The 18,907-nt window shown below is 34.5% G+C and overlaps 1 protein-coding gene across 7 annotated transcripts in view; it reads left to right on the plus strand.

Moving 5' to 3' along the window:
* DMD (dystrophin) overlaps positions 1–18,907 on the plus strand; it is a 1,148,514-nt gene that overhangs the window by 458,266 nt on the left and 671,341 nt on the right. For all 7 annotated transcript variants that reach the window (XM_030961382.1, XM_030961390.1, XM_030961407.1 and 4 more), the window contains 2 exons: positions 4,206–4,385; positions 10,160–10,335. In XM_030961382.1, the coding sequence (XP_030817242.1) occupies positions 4,206–4,385; positions 10,160–10,335 (356 nt within the window). The remainder of the gene's footprint in view (positions 1–4,205; positions 4,386–10,159; positions 10,336–18,907) is intronic.

Genomic DNA, 18,907 nt, shown 5'->3' on the forward strand with positions numbered 1-18,907 from the left:
ACACTAATTATTACGCTGCTACATATGCTTGTGTTTTTTCTCTCCCTTCTTTTTCTTTCTGCAACACTTTAGGGATATAAAAATATGCATTTAGAAGTACAGACTTGGATTTTCATTAAAGATTGCCTAGGATTAAGTAAACTTCTTTGTAAAGGAAGGAAAACATGTATTGCCTCAGTTTATATACTTCTTGGAAATTCTAGCAATCTAATGTGTGAGCAGTCTTGAAGCTGACTTCAAGCCAGGCTTTTAACACATAATAGATTAGAGAAAACTCAGGATGCTTTGGAGTACCTTAATTAAGAAAAATGTATTACAAGAAACTCAAATTTGTTCAAAAAATGTATACTTTTGGATTTCAGAAGGTTGCTACAGGACATAGGTACAGAGGGTTGAAATGTTTGTCACAAATTGTGAAGTTGCAGACTGTTAAGGGTTTGCAAGTGTTAAGGATAGGGCCAGTTTGGATACCTTTCAGAGTTGCTTGAAAATATGGTGTTAAAAAGGAAACACTTTTGTAGTATTTTCATAAGTTTCACCAATGAACTCTTAAGACGTTAAAATTATTTTAAAATTATACTGCCAGTTTAAATGGTTAAGTATTATTGTCATGAAATAATTGTGGTCTTTCAGAAGACTGAGTGAACAACAAAAAATAGTAAATAAAATTATTTATCCATAGCCCTGAACCTCAAAAAGAATCATATCATCCTTAAAAGAGCAGCTGGAGATTATTAATTGCACCTTACTCTTTTTTACACATGAATAACTTTGATCTTTTCAGAAACATGATTCATAATGCAATTGTTTAGGTATTTAAATATTGGGGGTATGCTAGAAGAAAACTGCCTCTTTAGCGATTTGGAGCAGAACAGTAGCTTTTACTTTTGGAATTCCCCTCTGACGTTTTAGATCTAGTAGCAGTCATTACCAAATTCCAATCAGTATGTGTTTTGACACTCACACAATGCCAAATTGCTAGAAGTTTTGTGTCTGACAATTTACTGTTTTAATCTTGTCTGAAACTTCAGGAATTTTTATTAATATGTCAGCCATATGATGTTTTTTTTGAAGGGAATATATTCTCCTCTTGGACTGGCTTTTAGAAAAGGGAAAAATGGGGTCATACTCTCCTGACCCTGACACATTGTGCCTGTATTTTGGTGTATTTTATTTTGACATGTGTTTGAATGTAGTAGAGGAGAAGCTGTCACCAAAGATCACTCTTATAATTAGGTCTGAATTGTAGAAGCAAGTCTGTGAGAGAATAAAAATGTAATTTTTCACTTAGAATAAAGACATTTATATTCTTAACAATATTTGATCCCACAGCTGTCCAGTCATTCCAGCAAAAAATTACAGCTTTAGTTGTTCCTGTTAGACCTTAAGAATTTTAGGTTTGATATTGTAATATGGCATAAAAGCTTCCAGCCTATGTTTCTGCTTCATTTATGTGCAGAATTTTGCCAGATTATGGTTGTGTTCTTTAGCCAGTCTTTTTAACTGGAAGGAGATTTCTGAAGATGATTTATTAAACCATTTAGCATAGTGACTGTTGATTTTAAATTCTACAACCTTCCTACAAGGCCCTAAGCATTCTAAAGGGACTGATGTGAAACAGTTCCTTTAGAATCTGTTGAGATACAGTTCACAGTGGGAAAAAAACTTGACTTTATATCACATTAATGTCCACAGACTGGAGCCTGCACCAGTGTGGGCTCTCCACAGGGTCACAATTTCCTTCAGAGCACGCCTGCCTGTTCTGGTGTAGGGTTCTCCACAGACTGCAGTTTATTTCAAAGGATTTATTCAGTATTGTATGTGAAAATTTATCTTTGTCATCATCTCTCTTCTGGGATCTTCCAAGTTTAAAGGTCAGAAAAACTGTTCAGTGGGTAGTTGCTCCAGTTCTTAAAATAATTCCTTAAAACAGCTGGGCTTTTTGTGTTTTGTTTTGTTTTTAAATTTTCCACCTGCCATTTATTCGCTGACTCTATAATTGACTTTAATTCTTACATATGGTGCAGGGGGAAACAGAACATGGAAGAGCTGGAAGATGTGATGCACTGAGAATGCAGAACGGGGGTGATATTTTGGTGCCATGTATGGCACAGGCTTGATAGATCCTTTTTCATGCCCTAGGCCTACATTTTGTAGTCTGTAAAATGAAGTTGGCTTTTTTTTTGCAACAAATCCTGAGAGCTCTTGCAAAGGTGTACAAGTATACAAGATCTACCTCTATATATTTATAGTATTATATCTTGCTTCACCCAACATTTTTGGCTTTTTTTACATATAGAAAGTAAGTTAGACATTACACTATTTTTGAATGGAATAAATTTATTTGCAGCTGAAAATTAACTTTGCAGTGGGTGTTGCTGGTTAGACTACTATTACAGAAAGCAAAGATTTTGATCTTTAAGAAAAAAGCAAGAAATAAAAACTTAAACCCCCAAAATAGAACCACATTACCAAAAATAAGGAAATCACATTATAATGTTCCAATATCAGGGTTTATAGTATGTACTTGGCAAAAGTTATGAATGATGTATTTGATAATTAATTTCATAAAGCAAGCTATCATGTCTTGTCCTCCAAATTGGAAAAATACATATTTTGCAGTTACTATTATTATTTTAGATCTATTATTGCACTGGAAAAAACCCAGAGCATATTTTTGGTTATCGTGGCACACTGAGAGGTTTTTAATGAAGAAATGTGAAAACAGAATCTCCCAGTATACTTTTCCAGATTGACTGTAGCTGTCACAAAAGCATATTAATTTGCAGTGAGAAGTATCTTTAAAAGAATTTTTTAGCATCCTTCTTTCTATATTGTTTCACGTCCTGCTTGTGCTCCAGGTGTCTTGGATTGATGCTGAGCTCTGGGTGTGTAATACAGCTGTTGTGGGCTGGGGTGATTGGAAATCAAACATTGCTCCTCAGAACTAACTAATGTTTCACAGGATATCATTTTTTATTATTCCACTCAGCGTATGGTGGCTTCCACATGATCTTTTTCTGACGCTGTAGGCGTAAAAAAAGGTCAAATATAGCAGTGCTTGAAATTTAACATGCTAAACTGGTTTGCATCTACTTTCCTCCATCTGTTAGGTCTCCTACTACTCTGAAAAGAGATTCTTCAGTATGAAGTTAGCTTCTACTTCTCAGGGATACATCAATTTAAATTTTTATATTAACTGTACCTACCCTTAGTAATTATGATGTTTCAAATCAAATCTGATTAGAAACAGTGCTGATTACAAAGACAATGAATCTTTCTTTTGTTGAGTTGCATTTTTAATTACAGTTTTGGATTATATAGCTGTAGGAAAGTATATGTAGACTGAATTTTGTTGTCTAACCACTTGCTTGATTTTGCTTTTCATGCCTTGGGGATTAGAATGCAATCCACAACTGCACAGAGAATTCAAAGTTTGGCTATAGTCACAGGATTAGGGTGTAGAGAACAAATGTTTAAGGAATGAAAATCAGTGGAGTAAACCAGTTAAGACTTTAAAAAGTAAACCCAGGCAAGAACTGGAGCTGTGGATGATCCTTGGACCTGTGAATAGTCTGTTTCATAAGCAGGCTTGCATGTATAGATCTCAGGAGTTTCAAGGTCCCTTGGCACAGTGTGTTTTGGTTTTTGTTTGTTTGTGTTCTTTGTTTGGGGGGTTGTTTTTCTTGCTTTTTTTGTTTGTTTGGAGTTTGGTTGGAGTTTTTTGTTTGCATGTTTTAATCCTGGTTTGGGATCAAATATTACTTTTCTAGGAAGCTCTTCTTTCAATATGCAATATATAACAAAGTACATTGACACATTTAAGAACGATTGTTTGTCATGTTGATATAGTTGTTAACATGAGCGCAGTTTTAAGGTTATTCCTGTTACACAACTGTTAGCCTTTTGATTCATGTCATCACCTGAAGCCTGCTGTGAAGTTTGGAGTTGCTCCACCTGCCATGTTATGTTGCTGTGTAAGCTCTTCCAGCAGTTTTTATGGAAACAACATTATGGAATTATAGGAGCCCTTAACGCATTTTCAGTTCTTTCTGATGTTCTCCTTGTGATTTTTCTTCTAAGTGTGTTGGTTTTTCTTTTTTTTTTTTTGGGTGTTTCGGTTTGGGTTGGTTTTTGTTGGTTTTTTTTCTTTTATTTTTTTTTGTATGAATGTGTGTTCTTCTTTCTGTTACTTTGTTTAACAGATCCTAAAAGGAGATCTAGAAATGAAAAGGCAAATGATGAGTAAGCTGAAGTTGCTCAGCCAAGATCTCCTTGTAGCTGTGAAAAATAAAGCAGTGGCTCAAAAGCTGGAAAGTCGTCTCGAAAATTTTGCTCAGCGCTGGGAAAGCCTTGTGCAGAAGGTGGAGAGCAATTCCAAACAGGTTTGTAAAAAACAGTTTTATCAGTTTATGACGATCAGATCCTTTGACAGTCAAATACTTGAAGTGGTTTTGGTGCTATTTGTCATCTTGTTTTAATTATTTCCCCTGCATGATTGCTTAAGACATATTTTATTTTTAGGACAGCATAATACAATTTTCTGGAATTTTATTCATCTCTTTAGTTTTTAATGTCTAATTACAGGGTTGATTACTTTCTTGGGTTGTTAACTATGTTTTCAGGGATGATACAAACCATACTGAAAATACCTTTCCAGTTAATTTATTTTTAACATATAATAACACACTTTTTTATAGCTGTCTCTTTGAAATAGCATGTAGTCTGAAATTAGTGCAAGAGCTGTCTGCTAGTTTAAGTGAATTTTTTTTTCAACATGAAAAATTACTAATTGACTGCTATTTTACTTCTGTATATGATATGCTGATTTACAGATTAAAAAGAGAGGCTACAAGAAAGAGAAATTTCTTGGAAAAATTAAGAAATCAATCTATACCTGTATCCAAGGTGCCAATGAAAAAATGAAACCTGCTACTATTTTGACCACTTTATGGTAGCTGCAATATATTAAAAAAAAAAAAGAGTTTTTAAACCAGGTAATAAAATTCAGCACTCTGGTGTAGTAGCCAAACCCATATCCAGTTATTATCCCTTGATATCGTGTTAGCATCTCTTTCTTACTGAATTTAAAACCAAACCAGCTCCCTTTTTTCCATTCCATTATCCCACTAATACTGGGTTATTTTTGAGCTGTCGCTGTGTGAATGGTAAAATGGAAATGGTAAAATGTTTAATTAAACAGCAGCAGAGCAGAATGTTACAGCAGATACCTCTGTCCTGTCCATACAGATGTCTCACAGTTCTGGTCAGTTTGATTCAATTCCCTTGAGCCTGCTGCCCTTTTTTTTGTGTCTCTCTACTAATACTTCTACCAAATTTTGTTTGGATAATTAAAGAAAAGCTGCTATAATTCATGTAGTGATCTGAATCCCTCTTAGTAACCTTGCTTTCAACTCATACCTTAATATTTTAGCTTGCTCTGTAATAGAAAAAGCAGCTGAATTTGGAAAAATCAGTTTGGGAGAATATAAGGGAAGAAAATGGTGGAAGGGCGCAATTTTAGTTAGAAAGTAAAACATATTGTGTACACAGAATTTAGGAGTTGAAAATAAGATTTAATTGCAGTATATTTGCTGTAGAACACCTCCTGTTTCAAAGCAGAGGAAAATTCCAGAGATTCATTTTTAAATTTGGGATGTCTAGGGTCACATGATTTGAGGAAGTTAGTAAGTCACTCCAAATTGTTCAAGTCCTGTTCAGATTGGTGATGGCTTCTAAATGCAATTACTAGTTTTGAAAATGGAACTTAGATTACAGAAAATGAAGTGATCAGCCCTGAGCTGTAAACATAGATCAGCATAGCTGGGAGTTGCTTTGGATTCCCAAAACAGTGTAGCTGTCCTATCACAGCAGAATGTTTCAGTGGGTAAGCTCTTCCTCCAAGGAGAAGCTGCTCTGCTTGGGATAGAAGTGATGTCCTCCTGACTGAAGGACCTGTTCCCAAGGCACTGTCACACTGTTTAGACATATTTTCTGTGGAATCCTGATGGTGTGCTTGTCACCATGGGTTTCTGTCTAGTCAGGGCAGATAATTTCAGTGAGTTTTTTTATATGTATTCATTACAGAGCTCATTAATGTGTTTACACTGTGTGAAAAAATGCATGATCTCATTATGTTCTCTAGTCATGAACTGAGGAGGAGGAGACTTTGAAGAGGGCAAAAATAGAACATTTTCCACTAAAAACTATCAGAAAATGTATGTTTTATTCATCAAGCTTAGATATTGCCTTCAAAATTAACTTTACATGGTTAAGTGGTGGACTTGGCAGAGCTAGGTCAATAAACTCAATGATCTTAAATGTCTTTTCCAACCTACAGGATTCTATGATTAATAATTTTCATAGGGTGCTCATAATTGCATTTTTGTCCTTAGTTATTTCCCCTCTTAATAAAGTGTCACCAAATGATTAACTTGTTAAGAAAATAAGAAATTAAATGGAAGAGACAACCTCAGGCTCAGTTCAAAAATGATTCTCCAACTGGACATATAAAGTAGCTATAAATCCCAAAGGAAAAGTGCAGAAAGTAGAATGTGAGTTCTCCCACATTTGGCTGAACTCTAATTGCTCTTGAATTCAAGCATCTAATCAGAACACATGGCTGAAGCTCCTGCTACAAATGACTGGATGGCAAGGGTGTGTGAGAGAGAGAGAAATCTAAAAAGCAGTTTGTCCTCATCATGAAAATGTCAGCTTTCCTTCACTGACCACACAGTGGAATCAAGGACAAGGACAGCTTGTTTAGGCTAGACATGGAGCTTCCAGAAACTCTAAACTCAGCTTTGCTGAGCTCATTATGCTCCACTAAATTGTACTGAAAATCTTTCCAAACTAAAGAAAACACCATTCCTCATCTGAACTTCCCCACTCACAGAGATAAATTTCATCAGAGAACACATGACAGCTCCAAAAGTGAGTGTAAAGGAAAATTATGAGTTTATCAGGACAGAGGGCACTTCCAAAGACAGTAATAAATGTTGGCATTAAAGGAAGGCTGCTGTATAAATGAGAAATAAAATGCCATAAAACTACTGAAGTGCTATACACACATTGTACATATGTTTGCCTATAGATGATGAAAAAGATTTGAATTTGTCTGCTAGGAAAAGAGATGAGTTTTAACATGTTTCAAAGATGGGCTTGATGTGAAACTGATGGCAAACATTGTGTTTTGAAAGTTTTTAATGTGCACCCTTGTGAGTCACCTTAGTCCTTTCTGTATGATTTTCTAGTGGGTTAAAGCCCTAGTGTATGTTACCCCTTCTCAAAATCACATTTGCTATTCAGGTACGGAGAGGGATGAAGAAAATATGGAGTTATTATTTGCACTGTCTTTGAATAATACATGAAGCACACCGCTTGCGTGACTAAAAGATGTTTGAATTTTATTGTTGTTGTTTTTTGTTGTTGTTGTTTTTGGTTTTGTTTGGGTTTTTTTGGGGAGGGTTGGTTCTTTGGGGTTCTTTGGGTTCTTTGTTGGGGTTTTTTTGTTTGTTTGTTTGTTTTCTTTTTTCTTTTTTTTTTTTTCACCAGGTAAGCTAATAAAAATTACTTTTTTTTTTCTTATTCCTAATATTGTTAATGATCGTCCTTTTCCTATTAAAGTTCATGTAGTTTAAATGTGAACCAGCTTCATCATGCATGGAAGGTTGCAATCTATCTTTTAGTCTTACCCTATCTTTAATTAGAATAATTATGAACTTCAAATTCACATCTCCATTCTCCTTTTGAAGCACATTTAAACCTCCCCTCCTGTTGATTAAGCATGAAAAATACTTTTTTATTATTTTCTCATCTAAATCATTACCCCCCTCAGCATTATGCCTTGACTGCTCTGAGCAGTGATTGCACTGCCAGCTCTGGAAGGGCAGTTCCCCATCTCCAGCTGCAGCTGCTACTCCTGTAATTGGTATTATGCTGCAGATGATTCCTACAGTGCCCTAGCTGTGGTTTATTCTGTGTTACACCTTCTTCACTGGAAACTCTGCCCTGGTATTGATTAGCAAATGAAAACATGGCAGGATATGACCGTGGGTGTCTGAAACATCATCCTATCATTGATTTTTGGATAAAATAGAGTGTAATATGAATTTTATGAGAAGAGGAAAGAGAGACAGAGAGACTGTACCCAAAATTATATAATAGGCAAGAAACTCTTTCTGTTTTAATGTACACTGAGCCCAGGGAGGGATGGCATCAGGTTCTATCTTCAAATGTCATGGAACCCTAGACATCAGAAATTTTAACTTGTTTTTCCTACTACCCTCTAATTAATTGAAATAAAATGGAAAATAATGCTATAGAGAATTTCAATAAAAATGTATGGAAATACTGACTTAATTTTGTTGTAATTTCTGTAGAAAAAAAAGTATCAAAATCAATACATCCTGTTGAGAGAACTAAAACAAGAATGTTACTACATAGAATTTTAGTGGTTAAAAAGTCAACTGGGTGTTTTTCTCTTCCAATGAATTTTGTAATTCATATGTTCCCCAAATCCCTGCAAGTCACAAGCAGCTTATTCAATTGTCATAATTAATCCATATATTTTAAAAACTAATCTAAATCTAAAATATTTAGTCTTCTCAGTAGTCCAGAGTCTGCTCTAAAACCTAGAGAGCTGCCTGTTTCTAGAGGTGGAAGCACAGCATTGGGTTAACTGCTTTCTGTAAGAAATACTGTCAGTTTACAGTGGTAAAGCCCTTCCCTACTCATCACTTCCACTGTCAGCCTGGACAAAGAACAGGAAGACTTGCATGGAAGGCAATGGGAAGAATTCAGCAGAGTTGGCAAGAATTTGTTGGGGTATTTTTTCAGGTTTCTTGGCTTTACTGATATTGCCTGCTGGAAAGAGGCTGCCTGCTAACGGTGTTTCCCTCTCCTTGTCATTCTGTTTTTCTTTTTCAATGCAAGGAAGCATTGTGGAGAAGGTGTTAGACCTGGTTGCCTCTTTATTGTTTATAGAATCACTTATGTCTCAATAACTAAGCTGACTCAATTCTCTTACTGAGTTTCTGATGCAAGAAATAATAGATAATTTATGTATGGGTTTATAGTTTCATGAACTTTTAGATACTGGCATGTCTATTGTTGAATTGGACACTCTTATTATTGCATATTAGCAAATCCAAAGAAGCAGGGCTTTTCAGGCGCACAACTTCTACTTCTCCTGGTATAATTTTTTTCTTTTATTTTCCATTTCACTGCCCTTAAACTGCAAAGTGGTCATTGGAGCTGTAAGTAGAGCGTTTTGACAAATGAGCCATCATCTGACAGAATCAAAAAAAGATGTGGCCTATTTCTCATGAGTTAAGGGATTTAAGAGCAGCTGCCCACATTTGAGTTGGAAAATGTTATATGGAAAAAAGTACAAATGGGCAGTACATGCATAAGCAGTGTACAAACAACTATTAGCAAAAAAATTTCTGATCATTCTTTTTTTAATGCAGCTGAGCTATACAAAGGGGTTTTTTTTCATATTACCAGAGCAAAGCTAAGTGCATTAGATAGGAAGTGTTTATGGTGTTACATACCATCGGTATTAGTATCTGGTGTGACCCCCTAAATATTGGTTTTTAATTATGGAATAAAACTGATGCAAATTAATTTGCGTTCTAATATATGTTTTCTAATTTAAGATTTCCAGCCAGAAAGTTAACTGTCTTTTCATGCAAGTATGTTATGGTGGTTTACATTCTATTTGAAAATTTTTATAAATGTTAAGACTAATAATTGGTAATTTAGTGCCATTTTAATACCTTTATCACCTCTCAAAGAGCAAATTTTCAGATGGGAGGCAGTCTGAAATCAATATCTAGTAATAGTAATATTTTATTTATTTACTATCATTCGATTCCATTGTAGCATTCCATTCATTTCTTCATTCAGCAGGGATTACAGGGAGCTATAAGTTCATTAGAATCCTTTTTGATTTTGATATTGGCTTTTGCAGATAACTTATTCACACACCGTGAGTCAGATAAAACAATCTAGCTTGAGTTGCATATAATGTTTTTTCCTGAAGGTCAGCCTGTGATCAGATGAGAGCAGTTTCTCATTATTTTCTATTGCTCTTCCAAACAATCTTTACTGAAGTCTTTCAAATAATGTATGACCTCTGTTTTTGTACTTCTCACAGATTTCGCAGGCTGTCACTACCACTCAGACATCACTAACACAGACAACTGTAATGGAAACTGTAACTATGGTGACCACAAGAGAGCAAATCCTGGTTAAGCATGCTAAAGAGGAACTCCCACCACCTCCACCCCACAAAAAAAGGCAACTCCTTGTGGATTCAGAAATTAGGAAGAGGTGAGAATCATCATGAGACAGAGCGAGAATACTGATAGAGTCTGGACAAAAATGAAAAAATTGTCATTTGACTGCAGTATTTTTCTGTATGCTATTTTGAGCTTAAAATTTCTGTTCTCTACTAGGGGACCAGCTGATTATTATCTTTACTCAGCATGAGTTATGGATTATGTTTTGCTTCTATTACACATGTTTAGCAGTATAGAATATTAATGATTACATCTGTACTATTGCATATTAATTCTAGTCAGTTAAAGTCCTTATGTATGGCATCGTGGGCATCCCACTTGGCTAGGGTCTTGAAATGTGATGGACAAGAAGCATTCCAAATTAATTCTAAGACTTATGTATTCTTTAAGAAGAATTTTATTATAGTTTAAATACTAGTAATGGAGATATTGCCTTTTTTCTAAAGTTCATTGTGTTCTTCTGGGCTTATGGGTCAGGAGTAAAAATAGCAGCTCTCCAGAAGCAGTTAATATTTTGTGAAACATGCATCATTATTACTTTCACCTTTTTTTTCATGTGCAACTCAAGTACAAGTGACAAGGGATTTTATACTGACACTGAACACTAGTTAAAGTCAGGAGAAAAAATTCTGCTGTGTTTAAGCAGAATTTGGTCAAGCACTAAGATTCTAAATGAGGTCCTAAGAAGGTAGATTTCAAATGTTCATTGTAATATGTTTTGGAAATGTTTTTGATATTCTGATAAACATGAATTCTACGTAATAGATTCAAAGACTGAAAAGGATGTGAAACAGCATTCAGTTTCATTCTTATTTCTATATACAATATCTTTGTTTAGTTCAATGTGTTTACCAGGACAACTATTTTCTTGTAGAAAAGTGTTTCACTTGTTAAGAAGAGTGAAATATAGAAAGAATAGGAGAAATCTGACTTCTTTTAAATTGAAGTTTTATGTTATTGGAAAAATAGGTACTTTTTATATATAGGCGTTGTACCTGGGTATAACCATTCTAAAAGTAAGGTTTCTAGTTCTGCATCATTATTTAGGAATGCTGTATATGTGATGTAAGAAGAGTGATTCTCCCCCTTTTTGTTAAATTGGATAACTATTTCTATGGAAAGTGCTTGGTTTAAATCAGTTTGTGAGCTAAATTTCAATGAATTGATTCTATCTCTAAAGTCCTCATTTGGAATCTGTTTTTTCCCATATCCTAGGTTACCATTAAATTGTGAGAGTTGTATTTTGCTAATATATTCCAAAGCACTAAAAATGATGCAGTGCAGTGATTGTAGCAGACTTGCAATTTCTGAATTTGTGAAAGGAATTTTTAGATGGCAGTGTTGTTACTTATCAGGAATTATAAGCCTTAACACCCCTGTTAATGTTTCTGTAATAATGTGCAAAGATGTGAAACAGTATTGAGGCCCTGTTGGCTTATATATGACAATAAACCTATAGTGTAACATGGTGAAATGAAAATAGTGATCTGCTTTATTTTGAAATTGAAAAATTAAGAATGAAATTTTCCCTGCAGTTTCAAAATATGTAAGTAATTGGTATTTTAAAACTTTTTACCTTTTTTTCCCTGAACTGAAAGTTTTAGGAATGATCTTACTTCATAAGGAAGCACAAGACTACAGTTATAAAAGAAAGCATTGTTTTAGTTAAAACTAAAAGATGTAGGATGATTTTTTAAAAACCTATTTTTTTATTTCTTCAAGAAAATTGTTGCTATATGCACTGTTATCAAACTGGAGACCAATTGGTGCAGAATTTCCTTTTTCAACTACTATATATTTGCTCTAAGCATATATTTTCCTTCTTGCTTATATTCTTTTAATTTGCCTTAATACTGAAAGTAAACTTGGCAGGGTAAAGCAGAATACAGACTTGATAGTCATCATGCAAGGACACTGCCTGAGGGCAGGAATTAGCTGGATTATGGGAACTGTTTTTGTTCCAAACTACCTTGGTTTATAGAAACTGATAATTATGTGTTACTACTGATGTCTGTCTAAAGCACTCCAACTAACAAGTTTATATAGAAAAAACCTGATTGATCCTTGTACAGAAAATAGGATGTGTTATCAACTTTGAGACTAGGATTGCTTTAAGATATATTACTGGTAGATCTGCTACCAAATTTACAGTGTTAATAATTTTTTACCATGCATACTAGATTTCAAGGGTTTTTGATTTGTTTTAATGCCATCTAAAATATGTGCATTCACCACATAATTTCTGTTTAACTTTTGATAAGAGTCAAGATGGAACAATCTGTAGTTCTCAGTCTTGGCCTGGGATGACTTTAGGTATTTGAATAAGTGGTGGTTTCTTTAAGATATTTAAAATCAGAGTCATTTCTGAACAGGTTCATTTCATTTCTCTCTCTGCTAAGAGAGAAATCTGACTTCCACAAGGAAAAAGAGAGTTATTTTTTAATACACATACATTTTAAAATATGCTCTAACTATTGTTTGGTGTGTCAAAATTACTAGTTTTCTTTAACACTGGAATTGCACCAGCACATGAGAACTAGTCCAGTGTGATTGTTATATCTGTGAGTGGACCTACATTTTGGAAATGAGCAAAGTAGATGTTGGAAATGTCCGCAGCTGTGCAGCAGGATGAATGATGGTTATATTATCTGAAGGCAGTGTTTCTCCATTCAGATAATATTTTTGGCATTTCTAACTGAACAGAGAAAACACCAAACCCCACAATTTATGTACCTTTAGTCTCTAGAAAGTCCAAGCAGGTGATCTACAGTGGGAGGAGCAGTCAGTAAATGGCTTTGGAAAAACACTTTGAGAGTAAATTCTGGGGAAGAAGTTTCAGTTTAGAATAACAGGTTTTGTGATTTTTTTTCAACGAATACGTAAAAGTGCAGCCTTGGAAATGAACACATTTTATAGAATGGTATTGTTTCTCTCAAAGACAATAAAATATAAGTTTATACCAGATATTAGCATAATAATGGAAGAAGAAAGCTCATCTAAAAATTTGGGTGCTTAGTTAAAATATCTTTGTTCACTGGTGGCTAGACACCATTTGGATCAATGTTTTGATTTGATAGGAGAAAAAGTATTGTATTCCCAAACATCCAGTCATTTATTTTCTGGGTGCATTGTTGGCCACAAGATCTGCCAGGACTTTTTTGTTTGTACTCAATTGTAGCTGCACCCAAAGATAAACAAAGCCCATAGTGCTGCATGCCTTTTGATTTTTTTAAAATAAATTAAAAGAATGGGGGTTCTCAACCTCTCCTACATCATTCTATATTGCGTCTGTTTACAACCAAAATTGCCCCATAGCACTTAATGACTAATGCTTGATGGTTGTGTACTCCTTAGTTTTGGTTTGATAAAAAAGCCCTTGCAATTACTGAAGACTTGTGAGAACCTTCCAAAGGTGAATAACCAGATTGTGTTGGCTGCTTTCTGCAGTCATAACACAACACACTGCATGCTTTTGCTTGATATTTTTAGGCCTGGAAGGGAAAGCCACGTTGGGGGTTGAGGCTTTTTTGAGGTGGTGAATAATGCTCCCAGGTTTTGCCAGCTTCTTTCCTCTGTTCTCTTTAGTTGGTGTTGTTTCTGTAAAAGAACTATGCCTGAAATAAATTCATCATTCATAAATTCAGGCCCCATTGCCAGAGGTTTGAAAATACTTCTACTTCAGATTAGCTTCTCTGTGAATTATATATTTTAGAGATACTGGATACTATAGGAAGGAAGAATAGTTTGGCTACTCAGTGAATACTGTATTAGTGTACTGTCTAAGAGCACGGCCTCCAGTTTACTAAGCCAAGGAGAAAAAAAAGGGATGGCTAAGATTGATGCAACAAACTTTCTAGAATCCCAAGTGTTTTATCAGGGTTGGAAGTATAAAAATCTCTATTTAAACTGAAGAAATTAAGAAGCAGAAATTTGACTTATAGACCAATAACATCCACAGGACTGAATGTCACATTTCCATTGCTCTTATTTACTGTGGCACAAATGCATGGGAAGGAAGCTGTTGGTTTTTTGATTTTTTCTTGCCTCTTAAAGCAAGTTTTTGCCATAAGTGGAGGGAAGCAGAGATAAGAACCGGATTACTTTTTTTTTTTTTAATTTCTTCCACCCTCCATTCTCCCCCTAAAAATCTAAAACTCCTTCAGGACTAATGCTTCAAAATGTCAGAATAACTTAGGTGAGTTAAGTTCTGTTACTAGTCAAAGAAAAGCTCCTTTTCCCACAGGAATCAATTTGAAACTGAGAAAGAGAAAATACTTGGAGCTGTATAATAAGATCTTGAAAATAATGTATTAGGCATTAGGGCTAGAGATAAATGTAGCTCAGCTGAGGTTATAGTATTTAAAAAACTGTAAATGGGAGAAAGGGATGCAAGATAACATATTTATTTTCATGGTATTTGCAGATTCTGGGAAAAACAGGTCAGTTGCATATCATAAAAAAATCTGAGAACTACCCTGTTCGTGCAAAGTTTATAATAGCAGACAAGTAAGAACTGGTTAATATTCAATTAAAATATATTTGTAATATTAATATACTTCAATAACAAGCAAAGATACCTTTCTTTGCAATTTGGTAGATATCTTTTGACATGCTTCCTAAGGTTTCCAAGGAAAGTGTACTTGTCATAGCATTATTATTAGTATAATGTTAATCTGCAGATTTGAAAGAGACTCAATGCCCTTTGAAGAGCAAGGTGTGTTAAAACAGGATAGTTGCTCCATCTAGTGTTTTTATCATTTAACAGCTGTTAAATGAACTTTTTGAAAAGAGAAACATCCTCACTTTTTTGAAAATTATTATATTTTGGATTTCAATCCCTCATTATTTGCAAAAGTTTAGATTTTTAAAGAAAAAATTGTCAAAGGAAAACATAGGGACTTTATAATTCTCTTTTTAATAGGTATTGTTTCATAGATCCCATTTCTGTGCAATTAGTTGTGTTAGTCAGGACTAAATGATGATTGTTTAGCACTTCTACAGCCCCTCATTTGGGTTGTTTGACCCTTAATCTCTTACAGAAATTCAGCTTGTGCTCTGGTAATCTTATCTAACGATAGGTAATACATTCAAAAAGAAGAAACTAATGTCTTCAATTTTCCTAGTGGTTTTTGATTTCATCACTGTAGTCAGTTCCAGAGAAAAGGAAAAGATGACTAAAACACAACAGAACAGTTTTCTGTTGCTTAAAGGGGAAATAATTAATAAACATTTTCATTTGGAGGATAAGGAGTGTGAGTATGTTGAGTTCTGTATACATGGGCACTTCTTAATGTTTAGTAAGCATTTATCTTTTACAGTTTTTGTGAGGTGAGAAATGGATTAGTGACAAATAAACAGAATTTATATTCTTTACATTTAGCAACTGAAATTACGTGCAATATTACAGAGTATTGATTTGGTTTAAAAGCACTCTGTACCTGATGGTTCTAGTTGAGTTTCTGTTGGAGATACACACTTGGATTGATTTGATATTTCTTTTCGTGCCTTGGTATGTATTACAGAAGTGCACTGGTCATAATGTTGATGAGGCTAAACTTAATAGTAACACAAATGTGGAGGGAGGGTCAAAATGTCATTCCAAAAGGAAATAAAATTGACACCTAAAATTCAAACCTACAAAATAAGAAGGTAAAAAAAATGTTTGGATAAATTGGCAGTTGAATTAGAAGATAAGCATAACTCTATTTATCGACTAATCAACCTCATCAACCTCAAATACAAAGGAGGAAGAAAGACAGCAGGGAATTAGATCAGAATAATTCTTCCAATGGGCACCATGTGCTGTAAAGTTGTTCTTTGATATGTTCTAGGCAGTGAAGAGCTACAAGCTGAGAAAGACTCTGGTGAGCTGGGGATTTAAGCCCAGACATGGAAATGAAATAATTCAGTGAAGTGGTTCTTGGATCAAAGTTGTATCATTCCCTGCCAACTCAATATGTGGGCAAATGTTTTCATGTCTGCCCAAGATTCACACTGGTGACAGGCCCAGTGTGATTTTTGTTTGGGGAGGGAAGGAAACAAATGAACAAAGGAAATTGTCAAGCAATTTCTGTCTGTTAAAAGAATAAAGTACTGAAACCAGTGTCTGTCCATGATTGCAGAAGCATTGTAATTTAGTTTAAAGATGAAAATCCTTCAGTTTAGAGATAAGATTATGTACCATGATGGCCACATGACAGGAAGATGCTTCATGCCTTGTGTTCCTATATGAACTAGTTTAAGATTGAATTTGTTTGTATATCTACTTACTCAAAGCATATTAAAAAAATCATGTTTTTAATCTATGCCAGTCACATTTTCATGGAAAATTCTCCACAAATTGATTTTCTTGATCATCCCAAGACATGCCCACTTCATATTCCCATTCCAAACTTTCTTACTAGATCACCATGTATTTGTTCAAAATTGACTCTTTGTTCTGGCTTTCCTTTTCTCTATTAAATACATTATAAACTTCACCTTTGAGACATTTCACAATTGAATTGCATCAAGTTTTTCTCTTAGTGGAATGTCCAACCCCAATACTTACCACAGTAGGATTCTCTTGTCCTACTAGAAGTCCCCTATCTAATAAAGAAAAAACTTATGGAAATCACTAAATAGCAAGAGTTAATTTGTTTATATTTACAATAAAAACAAGTCTCCATTTGAACTCAGCTGACATATGCTGGCATGTAAAGAGAGGGCTGTGGGACCAGTAAAAATAGTATTTCTCTTATAGAATAGCAGAAGAAAAGACTAAGTGGAAAACAAAAGCATGACTGCTGCATGAAGAATAAATCCTCTGCCCCAAATGGAATTTTTAGGTGGGGAGCATGACCATGTACATGTTAAATTAAAGTAGTTAAGATTAATTTCTCAAGTGATTTTTCATTTAGGATCTTCCATTGATCTATTTTTACAAATTCTACCTGAACTGAAGTTTGTTGGGGCAGAAAGGCAGTCTGGCACTATTTTATGTCTAAATTATTCTTGTCCCTAAGAGATTTAAAGACTCTATACTTTGATATCAATCTAGAGCTAATATAATTTCTAACTGCAGCTGTGCTCAGAAAGGAAGTATCCAATCACTAAAGCAGAATGATTAAATGCAATTTCTACCAGTTTCCCTCCTTTTGCACAAGGTGAACATGACAGAGTGTTTTTTTTTTTCTTGCTAGGTAAGATGTCTTTATCTTAAAGATATTTATGTACTGCAAAAAGCTACTTGGACTTAACTGTTACGTATTTTTAATTCTTTTCTGCCCCCCACTCTCTTGCCCTTTTTTGAACAGGAGGCTTTGTTTCTGAAATTATATTTATCTCCAGAAGAAACTGCAAGTGACAGAGCAATCTGTTATGTGAGATCAGCTTGGTCATATCAGAGAATCATATCATATTATAGAATGCTTTCAGTTGGAATGGACCTTAAAGATCTATGTCTAACACTTGCCACCATCTGATGGCTCTCTGGGCCATGAGATGTGTTCCTAATTATTTTGTTTTACTGCAAAAACTATCCCAAATGCTCCCATTCTTCTTCCAGCTGTTGCAAAGACAAGGGCTAAATCCTTTTTCTTGAAGAATTGATCACTGATAAACATTTTTCTGTCAATTTCCATCCTGTATCAGGGTAACACTAGTCTGTTTATGACAGAGTTGGACTCGCTGATTCTACTTGCCTGCAGCTTCAGAATGGAGCAAATTCCAGAACTCATACAATTTTACCTGCAGTCAAGGAACTTTAGTACTCAGGCACTGGTAAACTTCATTGCTATCAGATGTCTGGTGTTTTGTAACCATCAAATGTGCAAAGGATAGAACAAAGATAACATTTTATTTCAAGAATTGCAGCTGATTTAATGATCAGAAATAAAGCTGAAGTAGGAAGCTCTCAACTGACTGTGGAGTTCATGTTCAGGGATTAGAACAGCACAGACATTCCTTGAACCATCTGGGAATTTTATTTTGTCTTTTGCTTTGGAATTTGTAGTTCTTTTTAAAACTGAAGGTTTCTGCACCTTCCATTGCTTCAGAGTCACAGTTTTTTCTCCTTGAATGAGTATTCAGTTAGTATGATCAGGAAATTTTTTATCAAAATTATTCCTAAGAGTTTATTACTGAATGTAGAATATTGGACTAAGATTAAGGCAGTTTGCAATTCTTTTTCTTTTGCTTTCATTTTTTATGAATACAAAAAAATCACAGTGGAGAAGGAAAAAAAGGAAGCATAAATATTAACTCAAGCATGGAATACTTTCTTGTATTCATTTTTCAATTCTGCATATGTAGATTTATGTAGCACCTGGTTTTGCCTTACATTCTTGTATTTTAGAAGTATAAATTCTTGTAAAAATGAAGTGTATTTTTATAAAATAATTAATTCCTCCAGGGGTATAATTGTTGTGCAAGTTACTGTTTTTAGTAGATTTTCAGTTGTATGCAAATGATACAACCTATAGTCATAAAGCAAACTGAAAGATACAGCTTGTTATTTTTTTCCCCCAGGTCTTTCTGCTCTATTGTGTTCAGCATATTGCTGCAGAAGGAAAGTCAGATGCAAAAGGGATATAAATATTAGAACACACAGTGCAATAATGAAA

This window comes from Camarhynchus parvulus, chromosome 1, assembly GCF_901933205.1.
Source record: "Camarhynchus parvulus chromosome 1, STF_HiC, whole genome shotgun sequence".
Lineage (NCBI taxonomy): Eukaryota > Metazoa > Chordata > Aves > Passeriformes > Thraupidae > Camarhynchus > Camarhynchus parvulus.